At 47.1% G+C, this 16,066-nt stretch overlaps 2 protein-coding genes across 3 annotated transcripts in view; one reads left to right on the plus strand and one right to left on the minus strand.

Annotated features, from left to right (window-relative positions):
• The window catches only part of focad (focadhesin), a 125,678-nt gene that overhangs the window by 56,094 nt on the left and 53,518 nt on the right, over positions 1–16,066 (minus strand). Inside the window, exons 1-4 of one of the 2 annotated variants that reach the window (XM_031584638.1) lie at positions 7,933–8,024; positions 4,566–4,652; positions 3,355–3,429; positions 2,822–2,976 (exon numbers count right to left, since the gene is read on the minus strand). In XM_031584638.1, coding sequence (XP_031440498.1) covers positions 2,822–2,976; positions 3,355–3,429; positions 4,566–4,622 — 287 coding nt within the window. In that variant the 5' untranslated portion in view covers positions 4,623–4,652; positions 7,933–8,024. Of the gene's footprint in view, positions 1–2,821; positions 2,977–3,354; positions 3,430–4,565; positions 4,653–7,932; positions 8,025–16,066 lie in introns of those variants that run through there. The other variant, XM_031584637.1, reaches the window with a different exon arrangement.
• Positions 9,231–16,066, plus strand: part of LOC116224565 (protein AF-9-like) — a 49,227-nt gene continuing 42,391 nt past the window's right edge. Inside the window, exons 1-2 of the mRNA XM_042710537.1 lie at positions 9,231–9,733; positions 10,325–10,505. Coding sequence (XP_042566471.1) covers positions 9,722–9,733; positions 10,325–10,505 — 193 coding nt within the window. The 5' untranslated portion in view covers positions 9,231–9,721. The remainder of the gene's footprint in view (positions 9,734–10,324; positions 10,506–16,066) is intronic.

The following is a 16,066-nucleotide window of genomic DNA, read 5'->3' on the forward strand; positions in this document are numbered from 1 at the left end:
AAGCACATGTTGACACTCTGCACATAATGCATGCACTGAGGGCATGTGTCTTTGATCGCAGATGTGACAGTGTGTGTGTGTGTGTGTGTGTGTGTGTGTGTGTGTGTGTGTGTGTGTGTGTGTGTGTGTGTGAGTGCGGGGGTGTTTGATGGTAGATTTACATTTGTGTGTGTGTCTGTGTGCAAGTGTCCATCCATGCTTTTGAAAGTACACATACGTGAGTGTGTTTGATCACAGATGTGTGTTTGTTTGTGGGATATAAGTCTGTGTGAGGATACTTTTGATGGTAGACATGTGTGTATGTTTGTGTGTGTGTGTGTGTGCACATATGTGTTTGATGATGCAAGATACGTGTTTCTGTGTGTGTATGTTTGTGTGTGTGTGCACTTATATGTTTGATGTTGGAAGATGCGTGTTTTGTGTGTGTTTCTGTGTGTGTGTGTGTGTGTGTGTGTGTGTATTTGTGTGTTTAAGTGCGTGTTGGTCGCAGGTTTGCTGATCAGAGAGATGCGGCTCCGTTTCGGTGTGACAGGGCGAGGGTTGTGTATACTTCATGCATAATAAATCACTGCTCCTCGGTGACATGAGCCAAGCTTTCCTCTCATCTTCTCCTGTTCCACACACACACACACACACACACACACACACACACACACACACACACACACACACACACACAGCCTCTCTTTTCCTGCTTAATTACTGTGTATTTGTACAGGGCACCCATATCACCTTCATCCTCAACATCCCTCACAAGAACTCTCTCACACACTGACACACACACCCTTGGCATAAGCGAGAACACCTCTTGCCGCCCCCACCCTGCCCAGGGAAAGCTTTTAGTTTGGCAAAAGGAGGATGAGGTAGATTAACTAACAAGAGGACCCCAGTGACCACTAGCTGTGCAGTGTGCATATGTGAGAGTGTGTATGTGTGTGAGTGTGTGTGTGTGTGTGTATGTGAGTGTGTGAGTGTGTGAGTGTGTTAGCGCGCGTGTGAGTGTTTGTGTGCATGTGTGTGCGCGCGCACGCGTGCGTGTGTGTGTGTGTGTGTGCACGTGCTTGTGTGTGTATGTGGTATGGTAGAGCTTATTCTTTCCCAGTGTTAACACAGCGTTGTCCATGGGGGAAGATGCGTGGAGTGTACAGAGGTTGGGGCTTATTTGGTCTCTGACCAAAGTCTTTTGATGAAGGCAGGGGGATGACTCAAAACGGGGGAAAGTGTTTGTGTGTGTGTTTGTGCGTGTGTGTGTGTTCACATGTGTACTCTAAATCCTTCTACTTCAAAGTGCTTGTTGTGTAACAGTCCATATGTTTGAAATGACTACACACACACACGGTTATTTCTACAGGCCTGAGCACATCATACAGATACCCAGGTTGTGTGTGTGTGTGTGTGTGTGTGTGTGTGTACCTTGTGGATGGGAGCAGGTTGAGGTAGCTGTTGCGTGTGTGTTGCAGGTCGGCGTGTGTGTGTGTGTGTGTGTGCACCTTGCGGACGGTAGCAGGTTGAGGATGCTGTTGAGTGTGTGTTGCAGGTCGGCTTGTGTGTGTGTGTGTGTGTGTGTGTGTGTGTACCTTGCGGACGGCAGCAGGTTGAGGATGCTGTTGCGTGTGTGTTGCATGTCGGTGTGTGTGTGTGTGTGCACCTTGCGGACAGTAGCAGGTTGAGGATGCTGTTGAGTGTGTGTTGCAGGTCGGCTTGTGTGTGTGTGTGTGTGTGTGTGTGTGTGTGTGTGTACCTTGCGGACGGCAGCAGGTTGAGGATGCTGTTGCGTGTGTGTTGCATGTCGGTGTGTGTGTGTGTGTGCACCTTGCGGACAGTAGCAGGTTGAGGATGCTGTTGCGTGTGTGTTGCATGTCGGTGTGTGTGTGTGTGTGTGCACCTTGCGGACAGTAGCAGGTTGAGGATGCTGTTGAGTGTGTGTTGCAGGTCGGCTTGTGTGTGTGTGTGTGTGTGTGTGTGTGTGGGTGTAACTTGCAGACGGCAGCAGGTTGAGGATGCTGTTGAGTGTGTGTGTGTGTGTACCTTGCGGACGGCAGCAGGTTGAGGATGCTGTTGAGTGTGTGTGTGTGTGTGAGTGTGTGTGAGTGTGTGTGTGTGTGTGTGTGTGTACCTTGCGGACGGCAGCAGGTTGAGGATGCTGTTGAGTGTGTGTGTGTGTGTGTGTGTGTACCTTGCGGACGGCAGCAGGTTGAGGATGCTGTTGAGTGTGTGTGTGTGTGTGTGTGTGTGTGTGTGTGTACCTTGCGGACGGCAGCAGGTTGAGGATGCAGTTGAGTGTGTGTGTGTGTGTGTGTGTGTGTGTGTGTGTGTGTGTGTGTACCTTGCGGACGGCAGCAGGTTGAGGATGCTGTTGAGTGTGTGTGTGTGTGTGTGTGTGTGTGTGTGTGTACCTTGCGGACGGCAGCAGGTTGAGGATGCAGTTGAGTGAGTGTGTGTGTGTGTGTGTGTGTGTGTGTGTGTGTGTGTGTGTGTGTGTGTGTGTACCTTGCGGACGGCAGCAGGTTGAGGATGCTGTTGAGTGTGTGTGTGTGTGTGTGTGTGTGTGTGTGTGTGTGTGTGTACCTTGCAAATGGCAGCAGGTTGAGGATGCTGTTGAGTGTGTGTTGCAGGTCGGCGTGTGTGTGTGTGTGTGTGTGTGTGTGTGTGTGTGTACCTTACGGACGGCAGCAGGTTGAGGATACTGTTGAGTGTGTGTTGCAGGTCGGCGTGTGTGTGTATGTGTGTGTGTACCTTGCGGACGGCAGCAGGTTGAGGATGCTGTTGAGTGTGTGTTGCAGGTCGGCATGTGTGTGTGTGTGTGTGTGTGTGTGTGTACCTTGCGGACGGCAGCAGGTTGAGGATGCTGTTGAGTGTGTGTTGCAGGTCGGCGTGTCCCTGTTCCACAAACAGCACCAGGGCGTCACAGCAGGCCGAGCGCACCAATGGAGACTCACTGCAACACTGCTCCCACAGCGCCTCCAGAGCAGGGCTCTGCACCCACACACACACACACACACACACACACACACACACACACACACTAATGAAATACACGCACACACACCTAACACAGGCAGAGCGTATCACAGCTGGCTCACTGCAAGGCTCCCACACAGAGTACAGAACAGGGCCCTACACACACACACACACACATATTAAATACACACACATAACCACACACACACACATCTTACACAGGCTGAGTGCACCACAGCTCCCACAGAGCCACGCACACACACACACACACACACACACACACACACACACGCACAAACACACACACACACACACACACACACACACACACACATCTGTGTGTGTGTGTGTGTGTGTGTGTGTGTGTGAGAGAGAGTCCTCAGCCGATCTTACCTGTGCGGAGCTCTGTCCGATCTTCTCATTCTGACCTTTCTCTTTCAGCACTGCAGCCACCAGACTCCGAACAGCCTGTGATAAATACACAGAAACACACACTTAAGTCAGTCTGGTTATGAACACACAGAAACACACACTTAAGTCAGTCTGGATAAAAACACACACTTAAGTCAGTCTGGATATAAACACACAGAAACACACACTTAAGTCAGTCTGGATAAAAACACACAGAAACACACACTTAAGTCAGTCTGGTTATGAACCCACAGAAACACACACTTAAGTCAGTCTGGATAAAAACACACAGAAACACACATTTAAGTCAGTCTGGTTATGAACAGTTAAGTCAGTCTGGTTATAAACACAAAGAAACACACACTTAAGTCAGTCTGGTTATGAACACACAGAAACACACACTTAAGTCAGTCTGGATATGAACACTTAAGTCAGCCTGGTTATGAACACACAGAAACACACACTTAAGTCAGTCTGGTTATGAACACTAAAGTCAGTCTAGTTATAAACACACAGAAACACACGCTGTCAGTGGGTGGGCCCTAATTTAATAGAAACCACAGGTTCTTGAGCACAACAGAGAAGGGCATCACGTCAAATGACTTTGATTACGCGTATCGACTAATTTGGTAATTTCACAACACGCACAAAGAGCTGAGCGCCTTCGAGGGGGAACCGACACCTCATACGTTTGAGCGTGCCTAATCAAAAACGAGGGTGTTTCGTGTCAATTGTTTTAAGGAAGACGCCCGCCCATTTCCTAATTTTCAACATCCGACTGGTTTTCAACACTGACCACTCAGTTAGCCTACTAAATTGACCGATCATTTAACTCAACAAAGTACGTTACCAAATGGCTACAAAGACTATGCAGTTAGGCTTGTTAAATAAGTTCGAAGCCGCATAGCTGTTGCAGTGAGTGAGTTTCAGCTCTGCGGTCAGAGTGTGTGTTTGGTGTGTGTGTGTGTGTGTGTGTGTGTGTGTGTGTATGTATTTCAGGTCTAATGAGTGTGTGAATGTGTTGCAACCCTGTGTGTGTGTGTAATCATTAAATATTCCAGCCTTGTCGTGAGCATGAGTGCGTGTGCTAGGCCTACTACTCAGTAGTGTGTGTGTGTGTGTGTGTGTGTGTGTCTTCATGTCATTACTGTGAGTGTACGGCTACTCGGTAGGGAGTGTGTTCAGGTCATTACCTGGGCTTGGATGAGGTAACTGGGGAACTCAAATCTTTGCTTCAGACCCTCCGTCATCTTCACTCTTCATGACAGACTGGCCACTCACTGTGAGGGGATTAAACACACACACACACACACACACACACACACACACACACACACACACACACACACACACACACACAGACAGAGCTGTAGTGACAGGTTTGCCAGTGACAGACATAACTACAAACAAGAGCTACCCAGGCATGTGAAGCACAGCCTCTTTCAGCAACTCTCCCTGAGTGTGTGTGCATACACACACACACACACACACACACACACACACACACAATCTTCCAGCTCTCATGAAGAGCCAGTCCGAATGGGGGGAGGGGGGGGGGGTGGGTGGACTGACAAACAGGACACTGTGGTAGACACACGACCGTACACACACACACACACACACACACACACACATCCATATTAATGAACGACAGGTGAGACTGACCTCACAGTGCATGGGGCTCTGATCCGCCCCACCCTCAGGGCTGTGTGTGTGTGTGTGTGTGTGTGTGCGTCTACCACAGTGTGTGCTCCTCTTTGATCCACATGGTGCTACCTGCTCAGTTCTTCAGCACAGGTGCAGTATGGTGAGGCCACAGACACACGCTTACTTTACAAGGGGCAGAGAAACTGGATAACAACCGGCACAGTCCCTCGGGCTGACATGCTACACCAGTCTCAAATATTATCATACTGATGTATGCTAGCTAGCCCAGCCGAGGACAAAACCAGCACACACACACACAAACACACACACACACCAGCCTCTCATATTATCATACTGATGTATGCTAGCTAGCTCAGCCAGTTACCAACCAGCACACACACACACGACTCACACATTGTCATACTGATGTATGCTAGCTAGCCTAGCCAGATACCAACCAAAACACACACACACACACACCGGTCTCACATATTATCATGATGTATGCTAGCTAGCCCAGCCAGTTACCAACACACACACACATACACACACACCGGTCTCATATATTATCATACTGATGTATGCTAGCTAGCCCAGACAGTTACCAACACACACACACACACCGGTCTCATATATTATCATACTGATGTTTGCTAGCTAGCCTATAACAACAACATACACAGCGCTGAGACCCCAGCCCGCCCATTTCTGGTCTAGACTCTATATGTGTATATGTGTGTGTGTGTGTCTGTGTGTGTGTGTGTGTGTTTGGTAGGGTGGGGAGAAAAGCCATTGACAGGTGATAGTGGAGAGCCTGTTCCACCTCCTGCATAATTCAGCAGACACCTTCAGCTCCAGGACTAATACTGCTACTACTGCTACTGCTGCTACTGCTATTACTGCTACTGCTACTACTACTACTACTACTGCTACTGCTACTGCTACTACTACTACTACTACTACTGCTACTACTGCTATTACTGCTACTGCTACTGATAGTACTGCCATTACTACTACTTATATTACTGCTACTACTACTTATATTACTGCTACTACTACTTATATTACTGCTGCTACTACTACTACTACTACTACTACTGCTATTACTGGATATTGATACTACTGCTATTACTACTACTGCTATTACTGCTACTGATATTACTACTGCTGCTATTACTGCTAACGCTATTATCTGATACTGCTAAACTAATACTACTACTGCTGCTGCTATCACACCTTCAGATCCAGGACTAATAGACAGAACGCTACCTCACCGAACACTACTGCTGCTACTACAACAGACTACGAACACTACTGCTGCTACTACAACAGACTATGAACACTACTGCTGCTACTACCCCAGCTCAGCCTCTCCCATTGGGCGTGCCAGTGGAATGGAGAAGGCCCACCAGCTGCTTGCCCAGCATGTGTGAGTGCGTGTGCGATTAAGGGGGGTTATGACAGACAGAGCTCCTGCTGCCCCCCCCCCCCCCCCAACACACACACACACCCCTCCCCTTCCCGAACGGGTTGGTGATGAGTGACAGAGCTGTGCGTGTTAGCGGTGAGCTCAGTGTGTTAGTGTTGCCTGTGCTGCCAGCATCATCAACCCATACTACTCCAGACAGCACGGCCACCCATCCCATCCCAGCCACAGCCACAGCCACAGCCACAGCCTGCCATCCATTACGCCTCAGGCCCCCAGCAACAGCCCAGCTCTCTCCACAGACCAGCACTCAGCTACGAGCCAGCCAGCACGTAAGTCTGATACTACAGCAATATCACACGCTCAGTGTCTGAGTGTATTTGTTTGAGAGTGCCTGTAGGGGTGAGTGAGTGTGTGTGTGTGTGTGTCTTTCCAGGTAAGCCTGGCCAGCAGCTCAATATTATGAAGTTATGATAAGATTACAGCTCCACTTCAGCATGCACCTGCCAGACATCTCTGAGTAATAATTCAGTAGTACTACAGATGGCTCCTCATTTACCCTCTCTGATAGGACATAGACACAAATAAACCTAACGATGTGACGTGTCAAGAAGTAAAAAAGAATATCTACATTTGTGCCAATAACTACAACGGTACAACTATCCGCTGGGCATTGTGAATAGTGACGTTAGGAGTTAACGAGGTTTGCTGTATGAAAACAAAGCGACTGTCAGCAAAGCTTATAAACGCAAATATTCCAGGGATTTCCAGAAAGCTGTTTCTTGTCTGCATGAACAATGTGGATGGCTCTGCTGTGCAAGCTCGGCAATGCTTGTGTCGGGACAATGCTGAACCACATTGTTGAAGAGGCTATTCCCAGGCAGTTCCACTCTGACTACTACAGCCAAGCTGAATAGCCGGCTGGCTTCTGAGCGCAACACAAATGTCTAAACAGAGTGTCTGTTACCAAAGTAATCTTGCATGAAGAATGAAACCGCCACATAAATGTTACAAAGTACTCTACATCAAGTGGTGAGGCACACGCAGCTTGATTCCATTAAAACCAACTGTGTGTTTATTCGGCCGTGTGTTCATTTAGCTGCGTTGCATTAACTGCACAGTAGTTAGTGCATTCACAGCGTAGTTAGCGCAGCGTTAAAAAAACAAGTCTACAACCAACTCTACCGACACAACAGTGATAACAACAACACGTTCTGATATAAATAAGCCGTTCTTTCTTAGATATACAGATAAATTAAAGTTATCTAACTGAGAATTCAGCCCGCTCAAACTTAGCTGTCAACGCCACAGTGCACGCGCTAACTTTAGCTCGAACTGCAAGTTAAGCCTACATTACAGCAGAGCTGAAGGATTTAACATTTTTCAGAGATAATGCACTAGCGGCAAGGATATAATGCCTGTTGAGATTATACAGAAAATACAAACACTGAACACAAAATACACCTAATAAGTTAACGGGACATTACCTCAAAGGGCTAAACAAACCCGTCCACAAAAAAACACGCTTGTACGGTGCCCTTAGAGGAACAAACAGTCGAAAGCGCAACTGGTTTAGTCTGCCACTGGATCTGACAGCTTACATCTAAGGTCTGTACATTTCTGGCTTAATCTCGCGATTTATGTATACATCAAAGTTGTTTGTTGTTGTTTTAATAAACACGTTTGCATTGTTGGTCATCACATCACAACTCATCAGTGAAAGTCAAGAACATTTAATTAACTATTTGCTAACCCACAGTCTTCTTACATTGCATCTGATCAATGCAATCATGTGGATGGATTTGGAATAACTAAAGGTGACTACGCGAGTACTTTACCCTAATTGTTACAATTAAATCAATTAAAATCAAAACTAAAATTTTTGTATAGTTGAGATGGACACCTGTTGCTGCCATATGGCCTTGAGTATGATTTTTAGACACACAAACACACACACACACACACACACACACACACACACACACACAGACACACACACGTATCCAACTCCATCTGCTGTCCATACTTGTATTGTTAAGGTAGACTTTTATTGTTAGGGTAGCCTAGTGGCCAAAGAATACTGAAAGAGTCAGCATCTTGATTGAATGGATTTGAGTCAAGGCCATAGCATTTGTTCTAACCATCACACTGTAGCCTATTATAATTCATAAATCATGAATCAGATATTGAAAAGATTCCACCACACTGTGTAGACTGTAGACAACATCTGTAATTCAAAAATGATGAAGCCATTATTGAGAAAAATGCACAAGATCTTTCACACCAACTGGAATGATTCTACCACACTAGCCAATAACTGTAATCCATAATTGATCAGTTATTGAGAAAAACACAAACTGAACATATTTATTGAAGCAATAGCATATTGCCTCCAAACTATTTTAATGTATGCTGTACTAAAACACACACACACACAGCAGTGAAGACCTGTTAGCTCCTATTTAGGTGAGATGCCAGGATATTTTCTTTCCTTGCTTATTTCCTTCACGTGATTCTTAACAGAAAATGTAACCTGATGTTGTTGTCATTGTAATGCAGATACAATTGTTTTTAATAACATAATGCAATAAATAAACGCATTTCAACTGGCAATGGCTTGTCTTTAGCTGATTTGTGCAGTTATCAGACTACAACTGTACCAGGATAATATGTTGGTTCCTAATGCAAGGAAAACATGAAGATCCTCTAACACAAAGCAATGCAAAACAGTGCTATTATTATCGTGCAAATACAATTTAGTTCTACCCAATGTGATAACAAAATGATGGCAGTGGGCAACTTAACACCGAGACGTAGCCTAGGCTATTTTTTTTTTCAGTCAGGCAAAATGCTAAGGCTCTCAAGTCCTGCTACCGGACACGTGGTCACGCTCCTTTGGTAGAATGCAGAATGGTTGTTGTCAATTTGGCTGTTGGGCTATTAAACTCCGTCATTCGCACGGATCTCAGGTTTCCGATCATTAGGTGTGCGTTAACACTTGCAAATGTTGGAGGCTGTTGGATGAATGAAAAACTGCATGACATTGGCTGTCTGTGCGTCTGTGCAGTGTTCTATTGGCTCTCCTCCTCCACTGCCCTGTCTACGACTCTTGTCAGCGCACGGTAACGGCGCATGCGTCTTACTTTACTCCTCAGCCTTTGAAACTCGGGTTGAGTTCAATTAAGAGACCATGTCCGCCATCAGCCGTCTGCAGTCCTCTGTCTTCTCATTTAAACCAAATTCTCCATGAAATAGTATTATCGCGTGGCCTAGAGAATGGCCGGCTTGGTGAGTATTCCGCAGGCAATGCCGCTACGTTCGGATCGGTTCCTCCGTCTGTGTTGTTCTCTGCCCGAAGAAGCCGACAGCTCTGTGCGTTTCTGCCAGGAGATTTCCAGCCATATTTCCATCGATATTCAAGTACAGTAGAAGTAGTTGAGCGGTGAGCCGCGTACAGAATGCTGCATTTCTCACGCATTTAGGGCATGTCTGCAAATGTGTGGCTAGCAGAAGGCGGTTTAATAAATAATCTCGTGCTCTCCGATTTGCATGAAACATGTATAAAACATAGATAGTTTCTCTTAGTTAAGAATGTTGGTAAAACTAAGTATGAGACCGTAAGATATCCTAATTGATCACGAATGCATGGACAACGTAGCCTGCCTTGGCTGTCTTCTCGTATGCAGTTGTGGTTTTGTGTGCATTTTTATGCATTACAGTCGGCGAGGTTTAGCTCGTAGCGTCGTCTCCTGGAGATGACCGTCTCTCCATTAGCACGTTATTCAACGTTACCATATGTTGAGATTTCTATCTCTTTTGGCCAGAAGATTGTGTCCCGGGGTGGGCTCATTACAGCAGATTCTTTTTTGGGTCTCGCAGGGTGCTGTCCAGGTGAAATTGGAACTCGGCCACCGTGCCCAGGTCCGGAAGAAACCCACTGCGGAGGGCTTCACGCACGATTGGATGGTTTTTGTCCGAGGACCAGAGCAAAGTAACATTCAGCACTTTGTGGAAAAAGTAGTTTTTCACCTGCACGAAAGCTTTCCCAGACCAAAAAGAGGTAGGTGGCGAGATTATTCCTTATGCGTGAACTGTAAATTATTCTGATGGTTGAAAGGAGCAGTGATTCTAATCAGTGAGTCTGAAACACGTTGCCAGCCACAGAGTGGACGATGCCTTGCAAGAATAATATTAGATGGGACACATGCGCCCTGCCCTACAAGTGTGTCCTTGGTGTGATTAAAATTAACATAATTGTTATCGTGAATTATTATGGCATGCTCTCTGTGCGTGGGAGACGTCTGTAGAATAAATGCAGCCATCGGAGTTTTGTTCAATTGCGGTCGCGACCTCCGTGACTCCGGGAGAGACTGCCGCAAATTTGTTTATGGAAATGTTACAGTCCTCCGCCATGCTCTTGTATTGCAAACGGAAATTTAAGTTCCTATTCGTATTTCCGCTTTTTACTGCTGCTGTGGGGTACGTTGAAAAATGCAGCCTATGCAATGTGATCTTATCGAATCCCTCAAGTTGTGCATGTAACCTAACGAACTGAAAGAGGACAGTGTAATAGTCTGTCTAATAAAGAAGGCAACATTCAGTCGTGATGTGTAGCCTGTGTGACCTGGTAATTTGGGTAATGTTGGTGCACTTAGAATCCCAAATGGTTATGCCTTACTGCACTTGCCTCCGCGTGGTGAAGGATTGGGTTGATAGAGTGTGTGTGTTTGTTTGTGTTTGTGTGTGTGTGTGTTGGGGGGGCTAGGTTATAGACTTCACACAAAGCCATTATTGCCAATTTAAAACTTTCTGTGTTTCTGTTAGGTGTGGTTTTGAGGTTCGGATGGTAACAGTGTATGTTCTCTCTGATGGAGCTATTTGGGAATAATGCGAACGTTTCGTGTTGTCGACTGTGTGAAAGTGGGTACCGGATGACGTTGCCAGTCACGGTGGTTGGTTGAGCGTCTGGCAAGACGGAAGGGATCAATTTAAATATTTGTTGGTTTGGGATCTCCCTCCCTCCTCTCTGTACCTCGTGTGTTTTAGTGTGCTTTGACATGGCATGTGCCGGGAAAGGGTCCAGCCCCGGTACCGGGGAGAGCCGGTCATATTGTAATGACTCGGGTTGCAGGAGAGCAGAGCAGAGCATCGGCAGTTTATTGAGAACAGTTGTAAGTTCGTCGGTCACTTGGTCTCTCGCGCATTTTAGGGGTTTCCTGACGAGATGTCACCAGCAGAGATTGATTGGTGTCGTTGTGTGTGTGTGTGTGTGTGTGTGTGTGTGTGTGTGTGTATGTATGTGTGTGTGTGTGTGTGTGTGTGTGTGTATGTGTGTGTGTGTGCGCGCGCGCGCGCGCGCGAGCGAGGGCGCAGAGAGCCCATTTATAAAACATGATTTTGGAGGCAGCTGGCACACTAGACTGTTCCATATGACACCATATTTTTCTGATTTGTGCTGTTGCAGAGGTTGTCATCAGCTAATAAGAGTTTTGGAGAAATAGCGCTTTGGCATGAAATATCAGACATCTGTCATAAAATTATGACTAAAAAAAGCAAATGCAATATACTGAAACATCTGAACCTTTTATTATTGAATCAGCATGACGATTTCTCATTGCAAGATTCCAGCTCTGTGGTTTGGCTGTACAGGATTTATGCCTTTCACTGCTATAACATCCATCCAAAGTCTGCAGGGAGGCTTCAGACTACCCATAATTCAAGGTCAGCATTGCTTCTGGGGGTAGCATTGCATACCTTCAGCTCTCCCCCTCCTGTGTGTTTGGTGTGTAACATACATTTAAAAATTAAACACACTCACACACACACACATGCATATGCATTGGATGCCCGCTGTCCTCCACCAGCTCCAGGGGTGGTGAGAAGTGTGTGTGTGTCCAGTGCTAAAGTTTGTGTGTGTCCTGGCATGAAGTAAAATGTACTTAGGGTGGAGAGGGGGAGTAGAAGTTAGGGTGGAGAGGGGGGAGTAGTTAGGGTGGAGAGGGATGAGAGGGGGAGTAGTTAGGGTGGAGAGGGTGGAGAGGGGGGAGTAGTGGTTAGGTGGAGAGGGATGAGAGGGGGAGTAGTTAGGGTGGAGAGGGGGGGAGTAGTTAGGGTGGAGAGGGGGAGTAGTTAGGGTGGAGAGGGATGAGAGGGGAGTAGTTAGGGTGGAGAGGGTGGAGAGGGGGGAGTAGTGGTTAGGGTGGAGAGGGATGAGAGGGGGAGTAGTTAGGGTGGAGAGGGGGGAGTAGTGGTTAGGGTGGAGAGGGATGAGAGGGGGGTAGTTAGGGTGGAGAGGGATGAGACGGGGAGTAGTTAGGGTGGAGAGGGATGAGAGGGGGAGTAGTTAGGGTGGAGAGGGATGAGAGAGGGAGTAGTTAGGGATGAGAGAGGGTAGTAGTTAGGGTGGAGAGGGATGAGAGGGGGAGTAGTTAGGGATGAGAGAGGGTAGTAGTTAGGGTGGAGAGAGGGGAGTAGTAGTTAGGGTGGAGAGAGGGGAGTAGTGGTTAGGGTGGAGAGGGGGAAGAGACGGACAGAAAGAAGAGGAGAACAGAAGGTAAGAAATGAAGAGAAGATGAGACAAGTTGTGGACAATAGAGAAGTGTGTGAACAAAAACAAAACCGAAACGAAAGATTAGAGGGCAGGAGAGAAAAGCGGCATTTGAAACTCTTGTCCTGCTTGGCTGCAACCACCTGAGAGGCTGCAGCTGTTGGTTGGTGTGTGAGTGTGTGAGTGTGTGTGTGTGTGTGTGTGTGTGTGAGTGTGTGTGAGAGAATGTGTGTGTGTACGTACATGGGTGTTGGACCACCTCCGCTATATTTCTTTTGAAGAGCGTTAAAACAGTCAGTAAATCTTGGCCCCTGGCTCTAATTGGGGGCCTCCCTGACACACGTTCAGGGGCCTTTGATGACAAGAACCTGACCAAATGAGCGTTGGCTTTAGCTACCCCCACCCCCCCCGAAAAAAAAACTCTCTGTGGCTCCCTCTGTGTGATGGATGAGATAAGTGCTCTCTGGACCAGAGGGAGGATGCTGAACGCTGCGTAAATCTTCAGATGGTGGGGTGCCCCTCACGGAGCCTCGGACCGAAGGCCAGGCTGCGCTCTCCCTCTCTCACTCTCTCACTCTCACTCCTGCCTGCATGCCGTGCTTTCACGCTGTGACAAATTAGGAGCTTAAGTACTTCCTGAGCCTCTCCTCTCACACGCCGAGAGGCCGCAGGAGCGAGGGGGAGCGCCCGCCTTTAAAACACACAGGTAATTGATTTGACAGAGCCCAGCACAGACCCATCACAGGCTGATGGTCTTATGGGTGGCATCGGAGAGACGAGAGGGAAGAGCGGAGGAGAGAATTCCTGGGGGGTGGGGGGGATGAGAGGGAAGAGCGGACCAGGAGAGAGGAGGTGAGAGTTCCTGGAGGGTGGGGGGGGGCGAGAGGACAAGAGGGAAGAGCGGACCAGGAGAGAATTCCTGGGGGGGGGGGATGAGGGAAGAGCGGAGGAGAGAGTTCCTGGGGAGAGGGGGGGGATGAGAGGAGAGAGAGAAGGAGAGAGTTCCTGGGGGTGGTGGGTGGATGCTTAGAGGTGGACTGATGATTATGTGGGTGGTGTCATGGGGAGGATGTGAGGCAGATGGTTGGTGGCTAGCAGGGAGGCGCTGCTAGGTGCAGATGAGCGTTAGCGGTCAGTTAGCAGTCAGTTAGCAGTCAGTTAGCGGCACCCCATAGTGGGTGCAGGGACAGACACACCTTCACACACACACACACACACATTTGATTCTGTTATTTGGACTAATACAGATTGAAGCACAGGCACAGTATCCAAATATTAATAAAGAGTCTGCATACACACGCATACAGATATTCACATGCTTACACACACACACACACTCACACACACACACACTCAAACCCTCTGAGAAACTCCAGAGACAAAGTCCAGTGCCATCTCACTAGCCCCCAGTGTACTAGAGAGAGCATGTTCCAACCTGCTTGCACACACACACAGACACACACACAGACACATACACACACACACACAGAGGGCACTACTCCTAGAGGAGAATGTTAGTTTAGTCATGTTTGAACTCTGAAAGGACCCCTTCATGTTTCCTCTGCTCTCCATGATGACTACAAAGCAGGAGTGGACAGACTTCTCTCTCTGTCTCCCTCTCTCTTTCTCTCACTCTCCTTCGCTCCCTCTCCCTCTTTCTCTCTTTATCTCTCTCACCATCTCTCTCTCCATCTCTCTGTCTCTCTCTTTTTCTTCACCTCTCTATCCATCTCTCTCTCTCTTTCTTCACCTTTCTCTTCCTCTTTCTTTATCTCTCTCTCTCCATCTCTCTTTTTTTCTCTGTCTATTCCTTCATCTCTGTCTCTCTCTCTCCCTTCTCCCTCCCTCTCTAATGCCCCCCCCCCCCCCACACACACACACACACACACACACACACACACTCTTTCTCTCTGTTGTTTCTCTTGACACTGAGCATGAGAGGCCTGTGGGAGGAGCCTAGTCTTGTTTATGGAGCACTGGAAAGGTATAAAATCACACTTACTGTTTGCGTCTCAGGCCCTCCCCATTCTCCCTTTGAGGTGTGTGTGTGTGTGTGTGTGTCTGTTTGGGTTTTGGGGGAGGGCAGGTTGGGGAGACCTTTGCACAGACAGACCTGTGTTTGACAGTTTAATTCCAGCAGCTTCTCCCTGAGGGGACCCACAAGGGCACAGCTGCAGAGCTCTACGCTTGTGCTTTCCTCAAGGAGCACTTGTGTTAAAGTTTCAACATTAGGGCGCACACTCTGTGCTGTTTCTATGCATCACTATTATACAATTAAATGTACCGGTGCACCAACTGGAACGATTGAGAATTACTTTTACAGGAAACATGATTTTAAAGAGTATTACTTTTTTTTCAGTTCATTGTATTTTTGTGTTCACATTTTATGTTTCATCATATTTTTCCTTCACTTTCATTTTGCGCATAGGTCAGATTAGGGCTGGGCAGTATGACGGTATATACCGTGCAACGGTAGAAATGTGTCTACCGGGAGAGATTTGGCCATACCGTTTCAACCGCGGTATACTCTTATTTTGAAATTTAATCGATTTATTTTTAGATAATGACCTCCGAACTATACTTCATCCCTCTTATTATACAGTAACTCGCCAAAACAATAGACATTCCTCCAAAATACCTCTTTAACGATTTTGTAGCCGTTTTGTGATTTCTGCTGAGAAATAAAATAGAACTCTAAAGTTTCAGGTGTTGCGTAGCAACCCATTACTTCCCGTTACGTTAAATGACCGGACTACTTGCGGAATGATATGAAAGATGGTCAGCGGTCATTACATTTTCGCAGCAGTGAAAATAAAGAAATTACAGACCTGCGAACGTTGGGGTGGCCCGTTCAAATCAACGGAACTTTTTTGAACATTCTGAAGAGCCGTATAATACGATACCCAGTACAATTTTGAAGCACATAACCTGCAAGGACTGTCATGCCTACTTGTTGAGTAATCCTCGACTGTTGGGCAAGATTCAATATACTGAAAAATATGGACTGAAAAGTGTCTAGTGTAGGCATTTATTTTTCAGTATTTCAAAGTGAATGAGCTGTGAGAGCACAAGAA

Source organism: Clupea harengus, chromosome 18 (assembly GCF_900700415.2).
Source record: "Clupea harengus chromosome 18, Ch_v2.0.2, whole genome shotgun sequence".
NCBI lineage: Eukaryota > Metazoa > Chordata > Actinopteri > Clupeiformes > Clupeidae > Clupea > Clupea harengus.